This window comes from Oncorhynchus nerka, linkage group LG8 (genome assembly GCF_034236695.1).
Source record: "Oncorhynchus nerka isolate Pitt River linkage group LG8, Oner_Uvic_2.0, whole genome shotgun sequence".
NCBI classification, from domain to species: Eukaryota; Metazoa; Chordata; class Actinopteri; order Salmoniformes; family Salmonidae; genus Oncorhynchus; species Oncorhynchus nerka.
In genome coordinates this window covers 36,535,768-36,562,311 of record NC_088403.1, presented here as the reverse complement: position 1 = coordinate 36,562,311, position 26,544 = coordinate 36,535,768, and the positions used below count along the sequence as shown (strand labels likewise).

Genomic DNA, 26,544 nt, shown 5'->3' with positions numbered 1-26,544 from the left:
CACTAACAGGGATGTAAACAAATTTGTGCATAACATTTGAGAGAAATAAGCTTTTTGTGTCACACCCTGATCTGTTTCACCTGTCCTCGCCCTTCTCTTAGGATGGATGGGCATCTACGGGAACGCAGGAGTGAGAGGTGGTCTGGTCTTGGGCACACTCATGCATCTGTTGCTGCTCGTTCATCTCCGAACGAATCCGGGAGTCCCCGAAGGCAGTATTTCCGAGAAGACCCGAAGCCACCCGAGCTCCCTCAAGAATCATCGGCGACGGGTGAGTCAGATACACCGGAACATATGCAACTGGGCAGAGCTAGATGAGAGTTTTACAGACGCTACCCTAGTTTCTGAATTAGGTATCCCCACTCAACTCCTCTCTGTTCCCATGGACACTAGAGCACTGGAGTCCGTTCTGCCATTCTCATTGCCTCAAAGCAGCGCAGCCGTCCCAGAGACGGCCTTCGCAGAGCTTAAGTCAAGCCTTGGATTTCTCTTCCCCCGCATCGTCCCTACGATTGTGCCATTGACCTTCTCAAAGGTACCACACCGCCTCGTGGTCGGCTATATTCCCTATCCTAAAGACCAAGGCCATGGAGGAGTATATTGAGGATTCTCTGGCTGCTGGAGGTATCCGTCCTTCTGCATCACCTGCCGGCGCATAGTTTTTCTTTGTGGAAAATAAGGACAAGACCCTGCGTCCGTGCATTAACTACCGGGGCCTTAATGACATAACGATCAAGAATCGTTACCCCCTACCATTCCTCTCCTCAGCTTTCGAACATCTCCAGGGCGCTACCAGCTTCTCCAAGCTGGACTTTTGGTATGCCTACCACATGGTTTGGATACGCGAAGGGGATTAGTGGAAGACAGCCTTCAACACTGCCAGTGGACATTATGAGTACCTGGTCATGCCGTTTGGTCACACCAGTGTGGTCTTCCAGGGCCTGGTAAACGATGTGCTCCGGGATATGTTAAATCGTTTCTACCTCGACAACATCCTGTTTTTTTCCTTTCTGGGATATGTAATCGCTGAAGGATATGTCCAGATGGACCCGGAAAAGGTGAAAGCAGTAGTGGATTGGACCCGTCCTGTCAGTTTGTGGTTGAGGTTGATGTTTCTGACATTGGAGTGGGGGCTGTCCTGTTCCAGAGATCCATCCAGGACCAAAAGCTCCATCCCTGTGCCTTCCTGTCCCATCATCTCAACTCTGCAGAAAGAAACTACGACATGGGTAATCGAGAACTCCTGGTGGTCAAGATGGCACTGGAGGAGTGGAGACACTGGCTGGAGGGAGCAGAACATCCATTTTTGGATTGGACCAAAGAATTTGGAATATCTCCGCACAGCCAAGCGCCTTAACTCCAGGCAGGCCTGGTGGGCTCTGTTATTCACCAAGTTCAACTTCATCATTTCCTATCGCCCAGGGTCCAAGAATGTTATACCTGATGCCCTCTCTCTGCCTGTACAGTCCCGTTGCCAAATCATCTGACTCCGAGACCATCCTCCCTACCTCATACCTTGTGGCTGCTGTGGGCTGGCATATTGAGACCTTGGTCCACAAGACACAACGTTCCCAGCCTGCCCCTGGAGGGGGCCCAGCTAACCGGTTGTTCGTCCCTAATTCAGTCCGGTCCCGGGTCCTGGAATGAGCTCATTCCTCAGAGCTTACATGTCATGGCCTTCCTTCGACAACATTTCTGGAGGCCCACAATGGTTCCTGATGCCTCTCTGCCTTCGTCGCCGCATGCACCATTTGTGCTCAGAATAAGACTCTGAGGCAAGCCCCTTCTGGCCTCCTTGAGCCACTACCTGTCCCTCATCGTCCCTGGTCCCATATCTCCCTGGACTTTGTCACTGGGCTCCCTCCGTCTGATGGTAACAAGCGGGTTTTTCAAAGCCGCCCATTTCATCCCTCTCTCCAAACTACCCTCTGCCAAAGAGATGGCCCAGCTCATGGTGCAGCACGTCTTCAGGATCCACGGACTCCCGGTAGACATGGTCTCCGACCGGGGTTCTCAGTTCTCGTCTCAGTTCTGGAAACCGTTTTGCACCCTTATTGGGTCGTCAGCCAGCCTGTCCTCCGGATTCCAACCCCAATCCAACGGCTAGTCAGAGCGAGCGAACCAAGATCTTTTGCCTGCCCACGACCATTCTCTTGCCTGCCCCTTGGATACTAATAACCATCTGTCTCCCGTGTCTGCATCTGGGTCTCACCCTGTACCTCTATATTTTGTGCTTATGAAACATGGAAACAACACTTTACCTGTTGTGTGTATATTTAAGTTCAGTATAATTTCTGATCGTTTTTTTGTTTTGTTTCTTCTCATTTTTGTTGTTTATTTCACTTGGTTTGGCGAAGTAAACATTTGTTTCTCATGTCAATAAAGCCCCTTTTAATTTAACTGAATTGAGAGAGAAAGAGGAAAAACAAATCCAATGTGAGTCACAAACTTTACCTTCTGTGGTTCAACAATGAGCATGGAAGCAAAGAAACACGCTAAATCACACAGATTACTAGTGATGGGTGAAAAATAAATCGATACAGTTACACATCGCAATATTATTTTTATTGTAAAAATGTGTTACTGTAGGTTTTTAAATAGTGAGCCAGGCTAACTTGTTTTCACCACTTTTATTTCCCTGACTAATCGAAACTCGTTTTCTCATGCATTTACATAGTGAGCAATATGTTCGGAACATCAAATCGCAATAAAAATCACAGTATCGGATTGAAATACATATATAATCGTAATACATGTTCTATCGGCACCGAAGTATCGTGATAAAATTGTATTGTGAAGTCCCTGGCAATTCCCAGCAATGCAGATTAAACACACTACATGCAAATTGCACACAATTCTGTGGAACTTTTTTTCCAGCCATGTAGAAAATCACCTCAGAGCCCAGGGTAGTTGGAGCGGTCAATAGTCATTTCCTCTGTGTGTGGATCTTTACGAGGTGTGCTAGACTCCCCAAGCAGACCCAAACCCTATTACATGGCAGGTCCCACCCATACCCACACACACACACACACACACTGGCCATTACCCAGGCTCAGAGACCATGTCTTCCAATTTCATTTCAGCTCCATATGTTTTCAGCCAAATTGCAAATCCCACTGATTGCTTTGCTCCTGTAAGGTCTTCCAAAATCCATTCAGCTCCAACAGTTCCAGCCAAATGTCCATTGATCATGGATCAGCAGTCTTTTGCCTGTCTTTCACTCTCTTTTCAACCACCTCTCCTATGTGAGATACAATGGAGGTATCTTCCTGTCTTTCTCCGAGTCGTATTGAACCAGGCCACAGCATGGCCAGTCTCAGATCAATCCATCCAGACACTTTTGTCACTTCTCCAATACAAGCCATTAGCTGATCTTTATGGATCCAAAATGGAAATACAAAGAGGGAACCAAAGCACCAAAAATAACCTTCAAGACAAGCAAGGAACTAGTTGAGTGTTGTTGGGTTTCTATCATAAAAAAGACAGGTCTGGATCTATACTTGAAAGTATGTTGCAGATAAGAGTGAATCGTCTTTATTATCACTTGTGACTGTTGGGTTGGAGCCAATCAAATGTGTGTCTGTGTGTGTTGTGCACATGTTTTATGCCTGTGCGCATTGGATATTGGAATGTTCCGCCTGCCTTCGCCTGGTATGGACAAATCATTCATGTGATCCAGGTTCTAGTCTCTGACAGAGAAAGGGGAAGTTTACATTCACACGACCCAGATTAATTCCATTTTTCTTATTTGATCTCTTATCTGTTATTTCTAGCCAGGGCTGCGTGTCAATATTCGACAACAGCTTCCTCTTGTTGCCTCCCTTTCCTTTATCCATGGTGATCTGTGAGTCCTGGACAGGTCTAAAGTGAGTAACCTAGCTCGCACACTTTGTATCCTGGGGGCGGCAGGTTAGAGCGTTGGGCCAGTAACCGAAAGGTTGCTGGATCGAATCCCCGAGCTGGCGAGGTAAAAATCAGTCGTTCTGCCGCTGGAACAAGGCAGTTAACCCACTGATGGTTTTACCACAAAAAAACAATTGTTTAGGTAGCGAATGTTCCCAGTCTGGTATAGGCACGTGCGCTCTAGCACACAGCTCGCAGATACAGTGTGGGTATAACCTACACGATGAGATTATTATGGACAAAAGCTCGATATCATTTTTATTTGTCAAACAGCAGCCAAGCATCGATGATCATGTCATCAGAATAAGACCCTCGATACTTATTGAAAGGAGCATCAAGCTCATCACCTCGCACTTTCAGCACCCTGTGAAGTTCATCATTATTTCATCTGAAGCCTTAATCAATTGCATGCTTTCCCTTGATAGCGTGATAGTTGTTATCAGACATGTACTTCACTCACACAAAAAGGTTGGATGGAAACCTGGTTAATGTCAAGCCATTTTGATGATGCTGGAATGATATTTTGGACGAACGTGCATATGCCTAAAGGAAACTTTTGAAGTAGCTTAAATCAGATTAAAACATTGACTGGTTGTTTTTATGCCACATATAAAAAAGGTAACATATTTTCAAAGTTAAATGACAAATATTTAAACGTTTCCTGAATAAATGGGCCTGCCGGGAGCATATGTGGCATCATTACTATAAGACAACGTGGGCGAATGATGAACCGCAACAGTCTGCGAATCACCAGTCTGTGCACAACACCCCCCCGTTCCCGTCCCCTAGCTAATGAATATCTGACATCATCCAGGCTCAAAACTGGCCATCGTCAATAACCCTATGACTGTCACCTGAAAGATGTCCAAGGCGACCCACACTTAGAGCCATGTTTCCACTCTCAGTCTTACTTTCCATTTACCCTTTCAAATTAAAGGCCACCATTCAGTTCCATAAACTAAGCAGACAGACAGGATACAGGAGGGCTGCCAAGCCATTACACAGAGAAAGAGAGAGACAGAGAGAGAGAGAATTTTGTTCCAACAGCCAGGGGAGAAATATTTTAACTGTTTGAAGTAACCCAACTGAAATCCAGACATTGGTTAAAATATGAATTTGTTCAGAAGGTGAAAGTGGGCTGAGGGAAGGTTTGCTTAGTTTTTCTATCCAACGTCTAGCAATGAAGCCCTTTATCTACTTTCCCAGAGTCAGATGAACTTCTGGATACCATTTTTATCTCTCTGTGTGCAGTTAGAAGGAAGTTGCCAACTGGAGTTGGCGGAATTGCTAACTAGCGTTAGCGCAATGGCGTTACCACAATGATCCCATTGAGATACATTTTTTTAAAGGGAGCACTGGCCCAGCAAGCTTTCACTGACTGTCTGGATTAGATTTGTAGATTTATAATTAAACATGTTTATTTACATTTTGGTGTTTGGAGAACACACCAGGGGGTTTCTTATCCCTGAAGTTGTGCTGTGTTTCAACCCAAAACAAACTTACTCCCTCAAACAACAGTATTTTAGGGAGTAGGGAGGGTAAGCATTGAGAAACAGTCAGGCATGGTCAACCTGAAATAAACTCAAGAAAAAATTACCACAAAACTTTTGGATTGATAATAGTGGCTGTCATTAAGTCAGCCAATTGGTGACAGTTGTGCTGGTAAGAGAGGCAGTCTCACAGAGAACGAGATGGAGAGGGAGATCTGACATCTAAGGACACTGTCAAAATCAAATGAAATCAAATTTATTTATATAGCCCTTCGTACATCAGCTGATATCTCAAAGTGCTGTACAGAAACCCAGCCTAAAACCCCAAACAGCAAGCAATGCAGGTGTAGAAGCACGGAGTCAGAGTCAGTTACACACTGACAGGGAGAGAAAACCCAGGAGAGAGGTGGAAAGAGAGGAGGAAGGGGAGAGAGGAAAGCGACAGGGAGAGGGGACAGACACATTGACGGGTATCCAGGAAAAAGAGAGGGAAAGAGAGGAATGAGCGAGAGACGAGTGACAGGTGTGAGAAAAGGAGTGAGAAAAGGGGAGAAAGGGAGTGAGAAAAGGGGAAAAAGGGTACACAGCTGGGCCCAAACATGTACCCCTGGTCCCTATGGAGCTCCTGGTGCCCCCCTGCCCTCCTCTTCAATCAGAGAGGTAATGAGGCCTCCAGCTCTGACATCTGTGCTCCTATCACTGATTAGACACATCCCTGAACAAGCACTGAGAAAACCAGACACCACAGATTACCATAAGCACAGCCAGACACCACACATGAGTGATGTTCCCCTAAACAACAGGGAACCGCACACTAAACTACAGTACCACAGAGACAACCAGCCAGATACCACAAATCAGATTTATGTGCCAGGTGCGGAAATAGCAAGATAATGCAATATCCGAACAATTCATGCATTCACACTCACAGAGAGGTAGAACCAATCACTGGATTGGGAATACAGTGCTCGTACAATAAAATACTTCCTGAAACAGTTAGGCCCGCTATATTACAGCAAGCCAGGGATCAATTTACCCAGGAGGATCCGAGGGGTACTGAGAAATCTAGCAGAGAAGAACACCTCATAAATATTCACCAACTTATTCATATTAACTGAACTTTACCGTGTCATGACGACAGTAAATAGGCATAGCCCAACCTAACCAGAGCAGAGCCATCCACCTACAGTAGCCTATCGTACCCACATGTAAACATGACATCAGATGACTGCAGGCAGGAAAAGATATAGTTATCTGTACTAACAGTCTGGGCCTTCATTGGAGCTCTGGGCAGAGAGAAGAAAGTAAGTCAGAATGAGAGATAGAGAGGGACTCTTATCCCTTCGTCAGACACACAGTGCGTGCATAGTGCGTGTGTGTGTGTGTGTGTGTGTGTGTAGTGTTGTGATAGAGAGAGAGCACGAGAGATCAGAGCCTTTCAGGCACGGACACACACACACCTGGCCGCGTTACCATGGTACCTCACCTCCTCTCTGGGTTGTAATGAGTGTGAAGGCATTCCCTACAGACCCCCTCTATGCCCAGCAGGCACTAGAGCGTGACTCAGTACCAGAATTGACCGAACATCCCTTATGTATATAGTGCCACAACCCTCCATCTCTTCTTCAGAGGCTGACACATAAGGGGTAATATGTGACTTGTTCCCTGGAGGTGATAGAAATAACACATTTTAATGGATTGATTCCCCTAGACAAGTAGACTACTGGTTCCGCATGGTATGGTCAGATATTGTGTAACTAGTTATTGTGTATTGTGTGTGGTTATTGCGACATTTATTTCCCTTTTATTCAATTGAGTCCATTGTGAGAGATCAAACGGGAATTTCCTTGCTAAGAAGGCCACCACTTTGTTTCACTATGACGTGTTACTGAGCGCTTACAAAGTCTCACTGTGTGTGTCGTTTTTCCTTCACTATCAGTTGATTAAATCATGAGTGACAGTCCAGTGACAACACTACGATTCCCATTCCAGTGAGGCCAGCATTCCCTCAGTTGATCTATTCTTAAGGGACCCCTTAAATACTACACAAGGTTTGGCAGGGACTGGGGGAGCCGTTACGCAACCGGAAGCCACGGCTCCAGAGAGTCAGGGTGGGTATAAACCGGCTAGTGATACACCCTCAACACGCACATACACTAGTCTGACTGTCGCTGCACGTAGGCTATGCTACATCAAATCACTAGCCTACTCCTGGCATATAGCTTACCTTTTGTAAAAGGTCAATGTAAATCTATTTATGTTCCTCTGATCAGATCGTGAGTGACAGCCCACAACAAGCCACGGGTCAGAATAAAACAAGTGTCAAATTATTCGGTGAGAACAGCCTTCTAACATACGGCAGTATACCAAGATAGGGAATGTTGGTATTGTTGACGATGCCTATTATTAACGCCTGTTGATATCCATTGCCAGTCCTCTAACAGGCAGAATCCCAGGTTACTGCCTATTAAATACCTGATAGACTACAGTTCGAAAGTGAATTGTAAACTTACCACCCAAAACTAAAACAAAGTCACAACTTCAACACCTCACTCTTATCTAGATACAATGTAGCCTAAAAATAATCAGAAACAGTGCGGTTGGCTGAACAACATTGACTTTTCAAAATGTCACTACAAGCAGAACTTGTTTGACAGTTGGCCAATTGGAATGGCAGATAAAACCCGGAATACTTGCCCATTCCATATCCTTCTACTGTGACAACAGTCATAACAACACCCGACAAAAAAATGGGTTACACTGAAGCCATTATCTTACCTGCAAGACACTGTGATTTCAACTTTGGTGGCGGGGATGGAAGCATTGAGCGGGTCGAAATCTCCTATCGACGCCATGTTGACGAAGCTATTACAGTTGTTCATGGTGAAAAATATTTTTGTCCAACCCCTTTCAGCAGCAACAATCGAACAAACTACACCTCCTTTAGCGAAACGAGAATGAATGCATGTGGACTGAACGAAGAGGAATGCTCCGAAGCAGGCTACTAGCGGTGGGTTGATGTCACTTCAACAGTCAGCGTCACCTACTTGCGCTGCGAGCGGAATGTGCGCCTTAGACAAAATAATTCCACAGATGCCCATCTGATAAATAGTCTACAATCATAACAGGCATTCATAAGATACCTACAGTAAGGACACTAGTCATCAAATAGGAGTTAAGCTACACTGCCCCTGTCATGACTTATAATAATAGATAGAGCGAGTGTTTGTGTGTGTGTCTGTGTGTAATAGGTCTTAAAGTGTTCCAAATTATATTTTATTATTTATTTTCCCATCATAATTTTCCCGACACCAGGAAAAGTAATTACAAAGAAAGTATGTGTTTACTATGTTTGGATAGAAGACATTTGATCCCAGGGGTGGCTCATCATTTTCATTACCCAGTATTTTTCAGGCCTGACCTCCACCTCTAAATATAGCTCAAAAACAGACCCTCTGTTAGCTGGTGAGAGAAACCATTACCACACCTTTAGGCAACCAGCCAGCACTCATCAAAGAGTTACTGTAAGTGATGCCCAAAAGATCCTTTGAAATATGTACATTCACATGCACGCACACACACAAAACACACAGTCATGACGCGGAATGCGCACATGCATGGACACACACACACACACACACACACACACACAGAGAGAGCGAGAGAGAACGAGAGAACGAGAGAGACAGAGACACACACAGTATACACTACTGTATAAACATATGCATAAAACATGAAACAGCATCCATTTCCACTCATAGGTGTGAGGAATCCGGGTGAAAGTAACACGGTAGCCTATTTAACACATGACCACACAGGTCAGGAGAAAGAGGATTCCACGAGGAAGTCCATGCCTGTGTCCTCTAATGTTTTATACAGTAAGGCCTATTTCACTCTATTTAGTGACGTGTATGTATGGCAACAGTCTTGCGCTCTCAGACCAGGAGTAATTGACCCCACTTGTATTGAGTGCCCTCCTACACACCCCGACAGAGCAGCTTGAATATAATGAAACAGCCTATAATGTCAGCTGCCCACTCAGCTGTAACAGGTCAATGTGTTAATGATAGTGAGCCTACTGCAAGGTATATGGGCAATCCTACTTTAAAATGTGTGCAAAAACAAAAAAAATACTGATTTCACAGTTTAACAAACCATACAACTTTATGAACAATGACTACTTTGAACAATTTCCACTGAAAAATGTACAAAAACGAATTGAGTGGAAGAACTGTGCAGATGCAAACTTTTGGTAACGGAATGCTGGTAAAATCTCCCTCAAGTTTTTATGTGACCACGTTTTCCAGAAGTTATAACATGGCTCCTTGAGTTAGAAAAAAATCTCTTTTGGTTATTGAATTACAGTAAGTGAAGAGTATTTACACCCGTTAACAGAATTATGGTAACATAATTACATCATGGGTCCCTGAGCTGTACTACACAGAAATGCATAATTATGGATTTGATTGTCATTCTCTCTATGTCTCCCCAAGTTTGGACATCACAGCACAGTAGAGGTAAATTGTAGTGCAATACAGCACAGCAGAGCAGAGCAGAGCAGAGTAGGGTAGAGTACAGTACATTACAGTTCAGTACAGTATAGTTCAGTGCAGTACTACTGTACTTTACTGTACTGTACTATACTCTACTTTTCTTTACGGTACTGTATTGTATTGGACTGTACTCTACTTGCTCGACTGACTGTACTGTACTGAACTGTATTGTACTGTACTGTACTCTACTTATTGTAATGTATACTGTACTATACTGTGCAATCCAAACTTGTGAAACACCAAACTTGTGAAACACACTTCTACGATAGGTTCAGATTTGGTCCAGTCATGTCCGTCTGTGGACATTAACACCAAGGCTAGGGTAGACTGATCAAATTTCAACTACTTTTTAACGTCCATGGACGTCTGGTGTTGGTCGGCGCTCAGCAGGTGAGGATGCTAGTTAATGTAAATGGAAAGAGGGAAAGAGAGAGGGGTCATGGGTAGGTGTCAGTAAGAGCTGGGAGGGGTGACATTAACTGGAGAGTGAGAGACACAAAGAGAGAGAGAGAGAGAGAGAGAGAGAGAGAGAGAGAGAGAGAGAGAGAGAGAGAGAGAGAGAGAGAGAGAGAGAGAGAGAGAGAGAGAGAGAGAGAGAGAGAGAGAGAGAGAGAGAGGGAGGGGTAGTCCAGACTGTTATAACATTCTTGTTTTGATCACAATGTGACAAGAAAGAGAAAAAACAGTTATGAGCTGAACATAACAGTATGATAACCGAATGACGAAGTTTTAATCACTTGATAATTCATAAACAAAATTAATATCAGTAAAATCACTTTAATGAATTGGTAAGTCTACCACTGCTTGTTACGTCTGCAAACTTTAATTATCCTCCCTCCTCATGAGGGAGAGAAATGAGAAAATATCTCAAAGATGCGTATACAAGGCACAAGGCAATATTCCTTGAACTTACAGAAGGTAAACCATTTCTCCAAAACATTGATATTAGTTGGCAGTCTCTATGTCAACATTATTGTGTTTTGACGTATTTCTGATATCATTTAACTTCTGGTGAATGTTTTGTAAGACCCCCTTTCCATCTGTTTATCCAGAAATCAAAGCCTTTAATTATGCCACATTTTTAAGATAGAAAATGGTTGAAAAATGAATCTATGCCTTAACTTCCCAAAAACATAGACTCTTTCATTTGACACCCAATTTGATATGCTCCCATGAACTTCACATGTTGGTGCTCATGGGTCTTTTAAATGGAAATGCCCTTATGTAATAAAATACACCTCATCATAACCCCATGATCTGTGTACTGAGGTCCAGAACATCTCCCTGACATTTCTTCCCCTATTCCTCTCGTCCCTCTCTCCATCCTCTCACCACCCTCTCTATCCTCCCCCAGCAGATGCCAGGAAACTCACTCTGGCTGGGTACAAAATGGCACATTATTCCCTGTATGTGAGGTAAGCATGGTTGTGTTTGGCATCGACCCTCTCACTGTTTCTCAGTCGAATCAATCTATCTTGCTCCCTCTCTTGGTCAACCCTTTATTCCAAAAGCCAAATGACACAACCTGTGACATAACAGGGAAATAAAGGGTATTGCAGAAACATCTACCTGTGTATCTACAGGCACTGAAGGGAGTGATGATTCAAGCAATGATTCGCAGGGTTAATATGATCACACACACACACACACACACACACACGCATGCACACGCACACACACCAAGAGAGATTGGATGAATGTAGGGAGTCACATAATCCCCATTACAAATTCCAAAGCCTAAAAATACTATCAGTCTCTGGCTACAATGGCTGCATCCCAAATGGCACCCCATTCCCTATACTGTGTAATACACTGCTTTTGGACAGAGTATGGACCCTGGTGAAAAGTAGTGCACTATACAGGGAATAGGGTTCCATGTGGGACACAACCTATTTACCATACACCTCAGCTCTTTTCCCTCAGGTATAAAGGATACCAAACCAGGTTCAGAAAAGCACAGAAGATCCCTGTCAAACCCATATAGATTGAGCTTAAAATAACCCCGGACGGGAACTCTTATCCCATGTAGCCGCTATTGAGGTCAGTCTGTACATTCATTTATTATGAAACTATAAGAGTACCGTCTGGGTCCTAGTGTTAACTTGGGATAAAGTATGTTATAAATCCGAGAAACATAGAACAGACCAAGAAACCCTATCAGAATATACTGACAGTGCAGTAAGAATAATGGTTATTTTAAAACTCTGATGTTCAGCGTTTTAAAATGGAAATAATAATTGATGGAGAAACAATGCAGTGATTAGACCAATAAAATATGTCAGATTGTGTTGACAGGGCAGTAAGAATCATGGTTATTTTAGGAACACTGAATTAACTCTATATGGCTGGACCACATTCTATTACAGTTTTTTAATTGCTAACATGCATGGGTCAATACTGAAGTCACACTGTCAAAACTCTTCACCAATCTCGTCATCAAGCTCGAGACCCTGGGTCTCGACCCTGCCCTGTGCAACTGGGTACTGGACTTCCTGACGGGCCGCCCCCAGGTGGTGAAGGTAGGTAACAACATCTCCACCCCGCTGATCCTCAACACTGGGGCACCACAAGAGTGGGTTCTGAGCCCTCTCCTGTACTCCCTGTTCACCCACAACTGCGTGGCCATGCACACCTCCAACTCAATCATCAAGTTTGCAGACGACACTACAGTGGTAGGCTTGATTACCAACAACGACGAGACGGCCTACAGTGAGGAGGTGAGGACCCTCGGAGTGTGGTGTCAGGAAAATAACCTCACACTCAACGTTAACAAAACAAAGGAGATGATCGTAGACTTCAAGAAACAGCAGAGGGAGCAGTACCGTCCACATCGACGGAACAGTAGTGGAGAGGGTAGAAAGTTTTAAGATCCTCGGCGTACACATCACGGACAAACTGAATTGGTCCACCCACACAGACAGCGTGGTGAAGAAGGCGCAGCAGTGCCTCTTCAACCTCAGGAGGCTGAAGAAATTCAGCTTGTCACCAAAAGCACTCACAAACTTTTACAGATGCACAATCGAGAGCATCCTGTCCGGATGTATCACCGCCTGGTACGGCAACTGCTTGAGACTCGTTTATTTTCTGGATGACCTGAAGAATCGACTTGTGCCAGCAGAGGGGTAAGAAACTCCTCTACCTTCGTTGTTGTGTGGGATAATGTGGCATTCCACTACTCTGCTGCAGTCAGACTGGTTTGCTGCACATCCCAGGATGTCAGAACTATTCCTGTCTCCATACTCCCCCTTCCTAAACCCCATAGAGGAGTTTTTCTCTGTGTGGAGGTGGAAGGTTTATGACCCCCCCTCCACATCACCAGATGTCCTTACTGGATGCCATGAATGTGGGGTGTGGAGAAACTTCTCCTGAAGACTGCCAGGGTTGGATTAGACATTTCAGAAAATACTGTCCAAGATGCATCGCCAGAGAAGACATAAGGTGTCATGTTGACAAGAACTTGTGGCCAAATGCAGGAGAGAGGGAGAACTAGAACCCTCACAGTACTGTACAGTATGAGTGATTATACTATACATGTTGTTGATGTTTTTGTTGGTAATTATTATTGCAGCCCTGGAGTTTCAGGAATTTGTTTCAACTTTTTATTTTTCACAAGTAAATTACTAGATGCAAAGATAGAAAAAAATAAAGTCTGTTGAAGCAAATTGCGGCATTTCTGATTAATTCTTGTTACGTATACTTTAGTACAGTCAATAAAGTGAAAAGGTGTTATTCTTATTATATAATGAAATACTGATTTATGTGAAAAATCATTCAAACTTCAAAGAGAAGTTAATCATTTATGTAATGCTCCCTGTTGTTAGTGTTTTTTAGTTCAGTGTGTTATGAATGACAATGTATGCTTTCTGAGAGAGAATTGTTGCCAGTGTTCTGGTCGAACGAGCTTATTTTGAGAAATGTAATGAAGTGTTTTGGTGGTTTGAGTCAATTTTGGAGGTGAGATTAACTGTTTGGCCAAGATGCATGTTGGTAATGCAGACTGTGAAGAGTTTTGAAAAAGTGGCTTCAGTATTGACCGATGCTTGCTAGCAATTTTTATTTTATTTTAAATATACAGTAGCTTGTGGTTTTTGGAACAGTGTTTAAAAATGGAAATAGTCCGTGGTACAGAAGTAATGCAGTGTTTATGGTGCAAGAGATTGTTCTGTTCTTATTGTACACATGAAACTCTGATGCACCAACCCATCACTTCTCTTCTTCAGGGGATGTACGGAACATGATGATTCCACCTTGCAGTGCTATCAAAAGGACAAAGAAGATAATGGAAAAAAACAAGGATTTCATCGTAGTTCCTCCTCAATAAATGTATACACTGTTGTGCCTATGTAACCAGCGACCCATGATGACCCCACATATGTTGGGTCATGGGTCACATGCATAGGTAGGCACACAGGTGACCATGCAGGAAGTGGGAATTCACAGGTATATAGAGAGCATACTGTATAGTTCTTACCATGGTTTATACCTTGGATCTATGATATGCCTTTATGGAATTCTTGCAATGCTTTTACCTTCGCTACAAACAAATGAGAAAACAGACCCAACCAAAGATCTACGTTTAGAAAGCAGGTTGATTTGCATTGCGTTTATGAACATTTGCAAATCCACCTGTGCTATCAGGAATTTACTACAAAAGTAAGGGCACCTGTCAAGGAGATTGGTTCATGGACATCGGATAGAATTGTTTTCCTGCAAAAAATTAAAAACGGCCTGAACTGAATATCTAACGAAGAACAGGAGGAAGGGAAACAAATCTCCCGCTCCAAAGCTTTCTCTGTTTTGAAACCGTGTCATGTTCCCTAATGTGATACTGTATTACACTGCCACCAATTGGTGGCATTATGGCAACACACATCTCCACGTTGAAAGATATACCAGTTCATGTTATTTTTGACAGATGACATTTATTTCCACACTGCATATGAAATTAGAATCACTAAAAAGTCGGACTTTGCGCACAATATGTCCAGGAGGAAGAAAAACGGATTCTTATTTACATAAAGATGTGGTCATAAAACCTATGTCATCCCAATCTAGAGATCCTGGGCTAGTCCACACAGATTAGGTTGTGATACTGTACTACTGTATCTACAGTATAAAATTGACAGGCACTGATAATAACACACACCTCTATGTTTTGTTCCATTCTGTTCAGCCCGTTCCTGAATCAGATTGGGGGAATGGAATACGTGGGTACAGGAAAGCTCACTCAGAAATGTTTTATTCCTAAGTATTACTGCACTGTTGGAGCTAGAAACACAAGCATTTCGCTGCGCCTGCGATAACATCTGCAAATCTGTGCATGCGACCAATACACTTTTGAGTTGATTTAAAGATGGGGCATACGCCTGTGCACAGGTAACCTCACTTTACCTGGGCTCTGAAATGATTGACGCAGGCCATTGGATACAAACATGAAATGGAAGCTCAGAACTTTGGAGGTTTCAAAGTCACCATGAAAACACACGTAAATACAAACACTTTGACAGAAAATTACAGATCAAACCACTTTTTGTAGTTTGAGGTTTGAATGTACTTGCACGAAACAAAGAGAGTAAGACCACGATAGAGGTACTGTACACAGGCAAGTACAACGTTGGCTAAAGATACTCTCATCACAGCCCGTTGACTAACACAGAGAAGGTTTGTACTTTGGTCACACACAATCTGCAGGTAACGACATTAAAAGCAACACTTGAATTTGGTTGAGATGAAAATCCACAAGCACATTTTGTAGTATGATGACGACACACCCTCATTGAGCTTTGTTTCTGTGGCAGAGATCAGCTACACCGTCCCACACCATTAGTTCACTGTGCTATTCCTACTGAGATATCCCTATTCCCCGCTAAGGCTATATGAGTGTCCCATAGGGTTTGGCAGTAACAGCTGAAGTAAAACCAACCTCCATAGGGCCTTTATTTAGAAGACATCCCCCCCGCCTGCGTGATTCCACGCACTGTAGTGGATGATTCCTCTACGATATGTATAGAGAGGACACAGCATGAGACAGAACCATGGGCATTACACTGGAGTTTCACTGTCCTTCAGGTGAATACCATGACTGCTGTGCTACTCTCCTCCAACCTTGTCGAGTGAACGTCTTGTGTTGGTGAACTCAAGGGGTCATATGTGTGTCAGGGCTGGTCATCTGCCCTGTGACCATCTTCGGAGGTCCTTCATCCACGGATCATTGTGCAGAGCAGCAAGCAAATAGATTGAGTAGTAGATCCAGCAGGCAGCAATACATCCATAGGCTGTAGTAGATCCAGAGTAATCTAGTAGGTCCCCAGAGTTGTGTCCGGTCACAGTCCAGAGGTCTCCTTCTCAGTGTCAATGGATGCCTTCCTCCAAAGAACCCTTTGCTTGCCAAATCTTCACTGTCCGGTCACTGTCACACAAGAAAGAACATGACATCGCTGGATCAACATGTGTATCAGAGGTTTGATTATCTCTCTTTTAGGTTAAACTATGGCTTTGTTATTATAGTAACAGTGGGTTGATTTACTCAGAGGGTTAGGGTCAGGGTATGAACGGGATCATGGTCAGAGTTAGGAGATATATTCTCTGAAGGTAGGGGTTATGGTCAGACTCCTATGGCATTCGAGGGTCATGTTAGGGTTAGGCGATAAACTCACTCTGAGGCAGTGAATAGTTGGCTGCTGTTGGTAGCCAATCCGTTAACAGGGCTGTCGTGTCCCCTCAGGTCTCCTAGCGGTGCCAGGGTATCAGCGTGCCACAGCTTCAGCAGACCTCCCCTGTCTGCACTCAGCATTACCGGGCACCCTGGCACAACACCCAGCACACTTACCCAGTCAGAGTGGGCGCTCGCCGCCTGCTGTGGAGGAAGCAAGTACGCACTAGGTCAAAACAGGGCTACAAACTGTTGAAAAAGAACTCCTTGGGACAATACATTTTGTTTACTACCATTACTGGTCTTATAATGATGATAATGTTGCAGCTAGCAAAAACAATTCAACAGAACAAGATTTGATGCTTACAAAGCAACATGCAATGTGAAAATCACAGCTATTGTATGTTTTTGAGTGCCTCGTCTCACTTTCAGGTACTAGCAGTACTGAATATACAGCTAGTGTCCAGTATGTCTCACCTGTACTAGTCGTTTCCGGGACAGGTCCCACTTCTTGATGCAGTAGTCTCTGGAGCTGCTGTAGAGGCTGTTCCCCTGAACAGCCAGAGAGACGATACACTCCTGGTGTGGTGGCTCAAAGTTGTGACAGGACACAATGCTGCCCTGGACACCCTCCGTCACCTCAAACATCTTCAGGGTGTGGTCCTTGGACCCAGTTAGGACCACGTCTTGACCGTTGCCCATCTGGTCGACGGTCAGACACAAGACCGGACCCAGGTGACCCGTCAGCTTCCCAGTAGACACAAACCTAGAGCATAAGGTCAGGGTTCAAGGAGAGTTCAGGGAGTTCCGATCTAGGATTCTTTGGTACAACTAAAGATCATACTGTGAAGTAATGACAAGCATTCACTAGCTATCTTTCCTACACTCTACATTCAGCACCTGTGCCTGTTCTGGCGTATGCAATTTCTCTCCTTTTATCTTCATTTTGTGCCACCTCCAGTCCTTCCTTAAACTAAACAAGATATTCAACTACTCTTGGTGGGAAAAAAAAAAACAGTTTTTTTTTTGGCCTTCATTCTTACTTCCTGAGGTCCCACATGCGGACTAAGTTGCCGGAGGCGGAGTAGAGGTAGGATCCCGTAGGGTTCAGAGAAATCTGGTTGATCTGGTTCTCTCCTGGAGGGATGGACAGGGACCTGAGAGACACACAGCTGTCCCCTGAACTCACTTGGCCCGACGACCTGCGACACACACACATATAATACCATGTCAATGGGAATGACATTGTGTAAAAGAAAAAAATGTTTTTTTAATTTTACCTTTATTTAACCAGGCAAGTCAGTTAAGAACACATTCTTATTTTCAATGACGGCCTGGGAACAGTGGGTTAACTGTTAAATACTTTTTTCATGTAGCCAATAAGAATCTGAAGTTCCCTGAGCTGTGTTGGAATGTGTTAGAATCTCCTAGAATGTGTTAGAATCTCCTAGAATGTGTTGAAAAAGGAACTTGGCATGCTCAACTGCAACTGTTGACATAACAAAGGTCTTCGGTTTATTACTAGAGGTGTATATAAATACTCCTGGTGTTTGTGTATATATATATATATATATATATATATATACTCACGTGAGTGTGCGTATGCACTTGGCGGAGTCTCGGATGTCCCAGACCTTGATGAAAGCGGTGGAGACAGTGAAGACCAGGCTGGAACAGTATCTAACAGACACCACACTGCTGGGATGATCTCCCAGAGACATGATCTCTTGACCAGTCACCAGGTTCCACACCTTACACGTACGATCTGACAAAACACGCATACAAACACACGCAGACGCAGGGGTTAGAGGTCGATGGTTAGGGGTTCCGATGAGTGTTATATATGACAGACACGCCATCAACCATACCAGAAAGCTAGATGAAGCTAATACCAAATAATACGACTTACACTTATCTGAGCCTTTCAGGTGTGAGAAGTCTCTAGGGTCATGGTTTAGAGGTCAAGGGTTGATTTAGTTTCCGAACATTATAGAACTAGAGAGCTGTACCTTTAGAGCCAGTGAAGAGCAGGTCATCAGTGCAGTCGACACACATGACAGGTTTGGTGTGTCCCTCAGCCACATAGACACACTGTAGTCTGGCAGTATGGCTGCTCTTAGGGGATGACACGGGGTTGATCACCCCTCTGTAACAGGGACAAAAGACAATGTATTAAGTCTGTTAGGACTTAACTGTCCTAACAGACTCAAACTGTGGGGGGCAGGGGGGGCACGGGCTAGAGGGATGTTCCTCAATGCTGGAACGGGGGCCCAGAGTGAAAAAGTTTGGGAACCCCTGTGTTAGGAAATTAGATATATGCAGTAGTATAGTATATAGATAGACATACAGTAGTGTTACATACCTTTGTCCATGATATATAATCGACTCTTCCATCCTGAAACACAAGACGTAGGTACTACTATGACCATCGGGACGTCGTACAAAACATGACATTTGTGGCAAACATTGTGTAGTGGTGTGTTAACGGCTTCATGCAACGGCTCTTACGTTTGTTTGGTGTCTGTGATTTTAGTCTTCTCGGTGGCTGTGGGCGTGGGTATGTGTGACTTTGTCTCTCGTGCCGGGTGTCCTTTGGGGTCCATAGGTGTGTGTTCCTTGACGTCTAAGGGAGGTTGTCCTCCCTTCTCTAGCATCCTCCTGGGTGTTCGAGGTGAGCGTTCCAGTGATCTACTCTCAGCTCCCATCGAAGACCAGACTCCAGAACTACACAACACAGAGAGAGACAATTCAATTGATACCCACTGGATGATCAGCTGAAGTCATATACAGTCGTGGCCAAAGGTTTTGAGAATGACACAAATATTAATTTCCACAAAGTGTGCTGCTTCAGTGTCTTTAGATATTTTTGTCAGATGTTACTATGGCACACTGAAGTATAATTACAAGCATTTCATTTCAAGTGTCAAAGGCTTTTATTGACAATTACATTAAGTTGATGCAAAGAGTCAATATTTGCAGTGTTGACCCTTCTTTTTCAAGACCTCTGCACTCCTCCCCGGCATGCTGTCAATTAACTTCTGGGCCACATCAAATAAAATTGTATTTGTCACATACACATGGTTAGCAGATGTTAATGCGAGTGTAGCGAAATGCTTGTGCTTCTAGTTCCGACCATGCAGTATTATCTAACAAGTAATCTAACAATTTCACAACAACTACCTTATACACACACAAGTGTAAATGAATGAATACGAATATGTACATAAAAATATATGAATGAGTGATGGCTGAACAGCATAGGCAAGATGCAGTAGATGGTATAGAGTACAGTATATACATATGAGATGAGTAATGTAGGTTATGTAAACATTATATAAAGTGGGATTGTTTAAAGTGGCTAGTGATGCATTTATAACATCAATTTTTTCATTATGGCTAGAGATGAGTCAGTATGTTGGCAGCAGCCACTCAGTGTTAGTAATGGCTGTTTAACAGTCTGATGGCCTTGAGATAGAAACTGTTTTTCAGTCTCTCGGTCCCAGCTTTGATGCACCTGTAACTGACCTCGCCTTCTGGATGATAGCGGGGTGAACAGGCAGTGGCTCAGGTGGTTGTTGTCCTTGATGATCTTTTTGGCCTTCCTGTGACATCGGGTGGTGTAGGTGTCCTGGAGGGCAGGTAGTTTTCCCACGGTGAAGCATTGTGCAGACCTCACTACTCTCTGGAGAAACTTACGGTTGTGGGCGGAGCAGTTGCTGTACCAGGCGGTGATACAGCCGGACAGGATGGTCTCTATTGTGCATCTGTAAAGATGTGTGAGTGTTTTCGGTGATAAGCCGAATTTCTTCAGCCACCTGAAGAACGCCTGGTACGCTGTCTGTGTGGGTGGAACATTTCAGTTTGTCCGTAATGTGTACGCCAAGGAACTTAAAACTTTCCACCTTCTCCACTACTGTCCCACCGATGTGGATAGGGGGCTGCTCCCTCTGCTGTTTCCTGAAGTCCACGACCATCTCCTTTGTTTTGTTGACATTGAGTGTGAGGTTACTTTCCTGACACCACACTCCGAGGGCACTCACCTCCTTCCTGTAGGCCGTCTCGTCGTTGTTGATAATCAATCCTACCAGTGTAGTGTCGTCTGCAAACTTGATGATCGAGTTGGAGGCGGGCATGGCCACGCAGTCATGGATGAACAGGGAGTACAGGAGAGGGCTGAGAACGCACCCTTGTGGGGCCCCAGTGTTGAGGATTAGCGGGGTGGAGATGTTACCTACCCTCACCACCTGGGGGCGGCCCGTCAGGAAGTTCAGGACCCAGTTGCACAGGGTGGGGTCGAGACCCAGGGTCTCAAGCTAAATGATGAGCTTGAAGTTTGGAGGGTAATATGGTGTTAAATGCTGAACTTTAGTCGATGAATAGCATTCTTACATAGGTATTCCTCTTGTCCAGATGGGTTAGGGCAGTGTGATTGCGATTGCGATTGCGTCGTCTGTGAACCTATTGGGGAGGGAAGCAAATTGGAGTGGGTCTAGGGTGTCAGGTAGGGTGGAGGTGATATGGTCCTTGACTAGTCCCTAAGCACTTCATGATGACGGAAGTGAGTGCTACGGGGCGATAGTCATTTAGCTCAGTTACCTTCGCTTTCTTGGGAACAGGAACAATGGTGGCCCTCTTGAAGAATGTGGGAACAGCAGACTGGGATAAGGATTGATAGAATATGTCCGTAAACACACCAGCCAGCTGGTCTGCGCATGCTCCGAGGACGTGGCTGGGGATGCCGTCTGGGCCACATCCTGACTGATGGCAGCTCATTCTTGCATAATCCATGCTTGGAGTTTGTCAGAATTTGTGGGTTTTTGTTTGTCCACCCGCTTCTTGAGGATTGACTACAAGTTCTCAATGGGATTAAGGTCTGGGGAGTTTCCTGGCCATGGAAACAAAATATTGATGTTTTGTTCCCCGAGCCACTTAGTTATCACTTTTGCCTTATGGCAAGGTGCTCCATCATACTGGAAAAGGCCTTGTTCGTCACCAAACTGTTCCTGGATGGTTGGGAGAAGTTGGAGGATGTGTTGGTACCATTCTTTATTCTCGGCTGTGTTCTTAGGCAAAATTGTGAGTGAGCCCACTCCCTTGGCTGAGAAGCAACCCCACACATGAATGGTCTCAGGATGCATTACTGTTGGCATGACACAGGACTGATGGTAGTGCTCACCTTGTCTTCTCCGGACAAGCTTTTTTCCAGATGCCCCAAACAATCGGAAAGGGGATTCATCAGAGAAAATGACTTTACCCCAGTCCTCAGCTGTCCAATCCCTGTACCTTTGGCAGAATATCAGTCTGTCCACAATGTTTTTCCTGGAGAGAAGTGGCTTCTTTGCTGCCCTTCTTGACACCAGGCCATCCTCCAAAAGTCTTCACCTCACTGTGCGTGCAGATGCACTCACACCTGCCTGCTGCCATTCCTGAGCAAGCTCTGTACTGGTGGTGCCCCGATCCCGCAGCTGAATCAACTTTAGGAGACGGTCCTGGTGCTTGCTGGACTTTCTTGGGCGCCCGGAAGCATTCTTGATGATACGATAAATTGTTGATTTAAGGGTGCAATCTTACTGGCAGCAATATTCTTGCCTGTGAAGCCCTTTTTGTGCAAAGCAATGAGGACGGCACATGTTTCCTTGCATGTAACCATGGCTGAGAGAGGAAGAACAATGATTCCAAGCACCACCCTCCTTTTGAAGCTTCCAGTCTGTTATTCAAACTCAATCAGCATGACAGAGTGATCTCCAGCCTTGTCCTCGTCAACACTCACACCTGTGTTAAAGAGAGAATCACTGACATGATGTCAGCTGGTCCTTTTGTGGCAGGGCAGGGTTTTTTGGGGATTCAGTTCCGTTGCATGGCAAAGAGGGGGACTTTGCAATTAATTGCAATTCATCTGATCACTCTTCATAACATTCTGGAGTATATGCAAATTGCCATCATACAAACTGAGGCAGCAGACTTTGTGAAAATGTATATTTGTGTCATTCTCAAAACTTTTGGCCACGACTGTACATCATTGAAGGTTACAATGCAGTCTGGGTCAAGTTAAACGTTCTATCCTTCTTGTGCTGATGCACTTGTTTTTTTCAACAATAACACTGCTAAAATGTGAAGCCTGACCCATCAAATGCACATACAGTAGGTAAGGATTTACTCCGCAAGTATCTCACTGTATTTCCTGTACTATAGTTCTAAAAACTAAACACAAAGACATTTGACCAAAATAAGGACTTACAGTCCAGCTATCCTGGTGGACAGTGCTGAGGGGGACACAGTGAGTTCCCTGTCCCCGAGATGTCCTGCTACTGGCCCCATGTCCCCTGTCCCTTCCTGGGCCTCTGCCAGGGGTAGCAGGGAGGCAGAAAAGTCCCCCGTAGGGGAGTCAAATTCCCCACTACCAGCATACAGCAGCTCCATCTGGGTGGTTGTCCTTCTGCGTGCCTGTGGTAGAGGGATCGATCCAGTCAATCAATCACTCAATAACATATCCATTCATAAAGAGTGTTTTACAAATAGCATTTATCTCAAAGTGCTTATCAGTAACTTCTTTACTTTAGACTTTATGAAAATGGCATTCAAGTGGCATTTAGAAAATGGCTTTGTGTGTGAAGTACTGTAGATGACTGTACCTTCCTAGGTTTGGCCTCTCCACACAGTTTCAGGAGGTCAGAGGCCAATAAACTGAAGCAAACATAGAGGGTCAATTTACATGTTACACATAGTCTATTGATAGTTTGTTGATGGACTACCCAAAGAAAGTATCATCAGAAATTAAAGATGGATTCCGCAGTAGGAGAAACAGCGCCACTGAATAACCCACGTCCATTTCTATTGTTTTTGTTTAGTGACAAACTACAGGTGAGAAGGGCGGCCCAACGTGATAAAAAATTTGCATACATATTCTGCTGTTCTATCTCACGTACAATGATGTTCAAGGGGGGAAAAAACAGTGTTCATTTGCAGTAACTTCTTTGTTTTTGTAATATTGCAAACGGATGTGGCAGTCTCACCAATAAGGATTCCTGCTTTTAGTGACGAAAATAAATTCAATATCCTCATTGTCTTGTCTGAGTCAAATGGTATTTACCTTCCCTCTGTGGCTGGGCTGGGGTAGAGGACTCATCACTACTGCTGTCATCTCCATTCTCTCCTTGAGGACAGAACCATACAGTACACCTTGTTACACTGGGCCCTCAAATACACAACATGCCTCAGTTACTGCATGTTCTGACATGGGGTAGTTATGGCTTCACAGCATGTTTTCAAATATCCCATTACAAGCACTAAACTTGTGTTACTTTACTATTTAAACTGTTAGAGGTAAACCATTTTCAAAGTCAATTTACAGGATATCACAAAGAAAGCAAATGCATTACAGTGTTTTCAAACTAATGCTGCAGCAGCAGCAAAACAATAGTTTGAATTCAAAAGAGCTCTAAGGTACAGGGCTCAAAGTTCAGAGGTCAGTTTAAATACATCAGGGGTCAGACAATATCAAAATGATAGTATAGTATTCTATATATTAGTATGATGCATCTGACGTTTCCATTTTAAGGAGGGTAACTTAGTAAAGGTTGGAGTTGAAGTAGTACTCTACTTAAGGCCTGAACTTCAGGTTAGCATGGGGGTCAGGGTTTAAGCTAGTGCTGATTCTTAATATTCAGGTCATCCTGAATGAGTCTGCTGAACAGGAGAAAACTATACATCCACAAAGAGGACAGGGGAGGGTCAGACAGGGAAGTGGGGGTCAGACGACAGGGGGCAACATACCACCTCATGGCAAAGTTACGTTCTCAGGTTAGTCTTAACGGGGAGTTTTAGAGGGAGGAGGGGCTTTAATAAGGGAGACCCATGCTCTCTGGGACCAGTCAGTCTGGTGTCTGTTACTTACCCACCAGTAGGTAACCTATCTCTGTTTGAATTCAGGGTGAACAAACAGGAAAACAGAACAAAGAAATCAAAGGAAACAAAAGTTAAAATAATGGAGACATTTTATTTTACAGTCCTGTTTCAGTGGGTATTTTCCTGGTAGGCTATTTACTAAGAGAATATGTAATAGTACATGTTTTACTGAATCCGAAAGAAAAACAATATGGGAAATACGTTTCTATAATTTGTTATTGTTAGGTCAATCATTACCATTGTGAATGTCAGATAAAATAGTGGACTATAAAATAAAGTGTAACCAAAAGATGAAGAACTGAAAAGCAGCGTGTTTATACCACTGAGCCATCTATACCTTGCAGTGCGTTGCCCAGCAGAGCGTCCAGCTCAGGGTTGAGTTCAGCTTTCTCCTTCAGCATGTGGAACAGCAGCTGGTTCTGAGTGGCGCTGTTGATCTCTGTCTGCTTCAGCCTGCCCTCCATCATCTTCACCTGGGAATCCTTCTGGGCCGCCTGCAGACCCTGGGAGATGCACGTACCAGTAAAATCACACATTACATACATGACAAACACACACATAAATCCCACACTGACATCAACAGAGTGGTGTGACATTTAGCCCATTGAACAGCAGATACGCATGTTCAACTCTGAAATAAAAATAGTGCTTAAAGTTGGTAGTATAAGTATAAAGCTGGTAGATTTACAATACCCTGAATGCCGCTTAATCAAAAGGTAGAGAGAACTCAGTAGGGACAGGTGTACTGTGGTTACCTTGTTGATGGCCATGTGCAGGAAGTGATCAAGCAGGAAGCGGGCTTCTGATAGGTTACAGGAGCTGATCACCGCGGTAATGTCCACTGTGTCTCCCTCCTCCTGCATCCCAACAACATCACAGTCAGTCATAATAACAACTCTGAAGAAAATGTGTGTGCTGGCGTCAGCTGTACTAATAACTAGAAAGGGTCAACTTCCTGAAGAAAATGTGTGTGTTTGCGTCAGCTAACCTTCGCTTCCTCCATCTGCATGATGTTAGCCTGACAGTCAGCGATGCTGTCGTTGATGTAGTCGATGTTGGCCGCCATGGCATCCATTTCTTCGTTCAAAGACTGGATGCTTCGGTCCGTGTCGGTCCCCTCTGTGGCGATCTTCTCCCTCTTACGAGACACCTTCTCCCTTCGCTTGGTCAGGTCCTCACGTTGCTGTAAGAGGCAGGAGGAATGGAGAGAGAGGAGGAAAGAAAGAGTTATAATAAAAGTGTTTCCGAATTGCGTTCCTTTATACCTATTGCTTTACGATCTTAGAAGTAAAGGAGCCTGGAGGAACCTTTTGGGGTTCTAAAAATTGCCACACAGGGGGAACCTATCCAGGTCACAAAGGTTCCTCGAGGAACACCTCTGAAAAGGTCATTTGATGAACCCCTGTGACACGAACAATATGTTTTTCACATAAGTGCCACAGGATAGGGTTAAAACTTATTCATTCTGACTGGACTTGCTGGAGATGGTGGAGAAGTCTAAGCCTCTGGCTCCGTAGACCGTGTGTTCAATCCCAGTGTTTATCCCCCCCCCCATTTTTTCTTTTAGTGGCTAGTTTTGATGCCGTCTCCTGACGTCCCGTTGAATTTCGCCTTGGATCTCGTGCGATCCCTCTGAATATAATATTCACTTTGCTGATTACATATACAGTGCCCTCAGAAAGTATTCCCACACCATGACTTTATTCTCATTTTGTTATGTTACAAAGTGGGATTAAAATTGATTTAATTGTTGTTTTTTTGTCAGCAATCTAGACAAAAACCTAAATGTTTTAATTGATGGAAAATAAAACATTAACACTGTATATCTTGATTAGATAAGTATTCAACCCCTAAATCAATACATGTTAGAATCACTTTTGGCAGCGATTACAGCTGTGAGTCTTTCTGAGTCTCTAAGAGCTTTGCACACCTGGGTTGTACAATATTTGCCTATTATTTAAAAAAAATATTCAAGCTCTATCAACTTGGTTGTTGATCATTGCTACAGTAGTCAGCCATTTTCAAGTCTAGCCATAGACTA

General features: G+C 44.1%; 2 protein-coding genes across 3 annotated transcripts in view; both read right to left on the bottom strand.

The window, feature by feature from the left end:
• The window catches only part of LOC115133243 (copine-8-like), a 120,277-nt gene extending 111,898 nt beyond the window's left edge, over nucleotides 1-8,379 (bottom strand). Inside the window, exon 1 of one of the 2 annotated variants that reach the window (XM_029666279.2) lies at nucleotides 8,172-8,379. In XM_029666279.2, the coding sequence (XP_029522139.1) occupies nucleotides 8,172-8,275 (104 nt within the window). In that variant the 5' untranslated portion in view covers nucleotides 8,276-8,379. The remainder of the gene's footprint in view (nucleotides 1-8,171) is intronic. The other variant, XM_065021759.1, reaches the window with a different exon arrangement.
• Nucleotides 8,380-14,848: 6,469 nt separating this feature from the next.
• Nucleotides 14,849-26,544, bottom strand: part of LOC115133242 (kinesin-like protein KIF21A) — a 43,276-nt gene continuing 31,580 nt past the window's right edge. Inside the window, 16 exon segments of the mRNA XM_029666273.2 lie at nucleotides 14,849-16,355; nucleotides 16,603-16,802; nucleotides 17,076-17,364; nucleotides 17,642-17,800; nucleotides 18,189-18,363; nucleotides 18,608-18,744; nucleotides 18,961-18,993; nucleotides 19,107-19,322; nucleotides 22,837-23,042; nucleotides 23,231-23,282; nucleotides 23,689-23,710; nucleotides 23,713-23,751; nucleotides 24,493-24,513; nucleotides 24,841-25,006; nucleotides 25,259-25,360; nucleotides 25,492-25,686. Coding sequence (XP_029522133.2) covers nucleotides 16,298-16,355; nucleotides 16,603-16,802; nucleotides 17,076-17,364; nucleotides 17,642-17,800; nucleotides 18,189-18,363; nucleotides 18,608-18,744; nucleotides 18,961-18,993; nucleotides 19,107-19,322; nucleotides 22,837-23,042; nucleotides 23,231-23,282; nucleotides 23,689-23,710; nucleotides 23,713-23,751; nucleotides 24,493-24,513; nucleotides 24,841-25,006; nucleotides 25,259-25,360; nucleotides 25,492-25,686 — 2,070 coding nt within the window. The 3' untranslated portion in view covers nucleotides 14,849-16,297.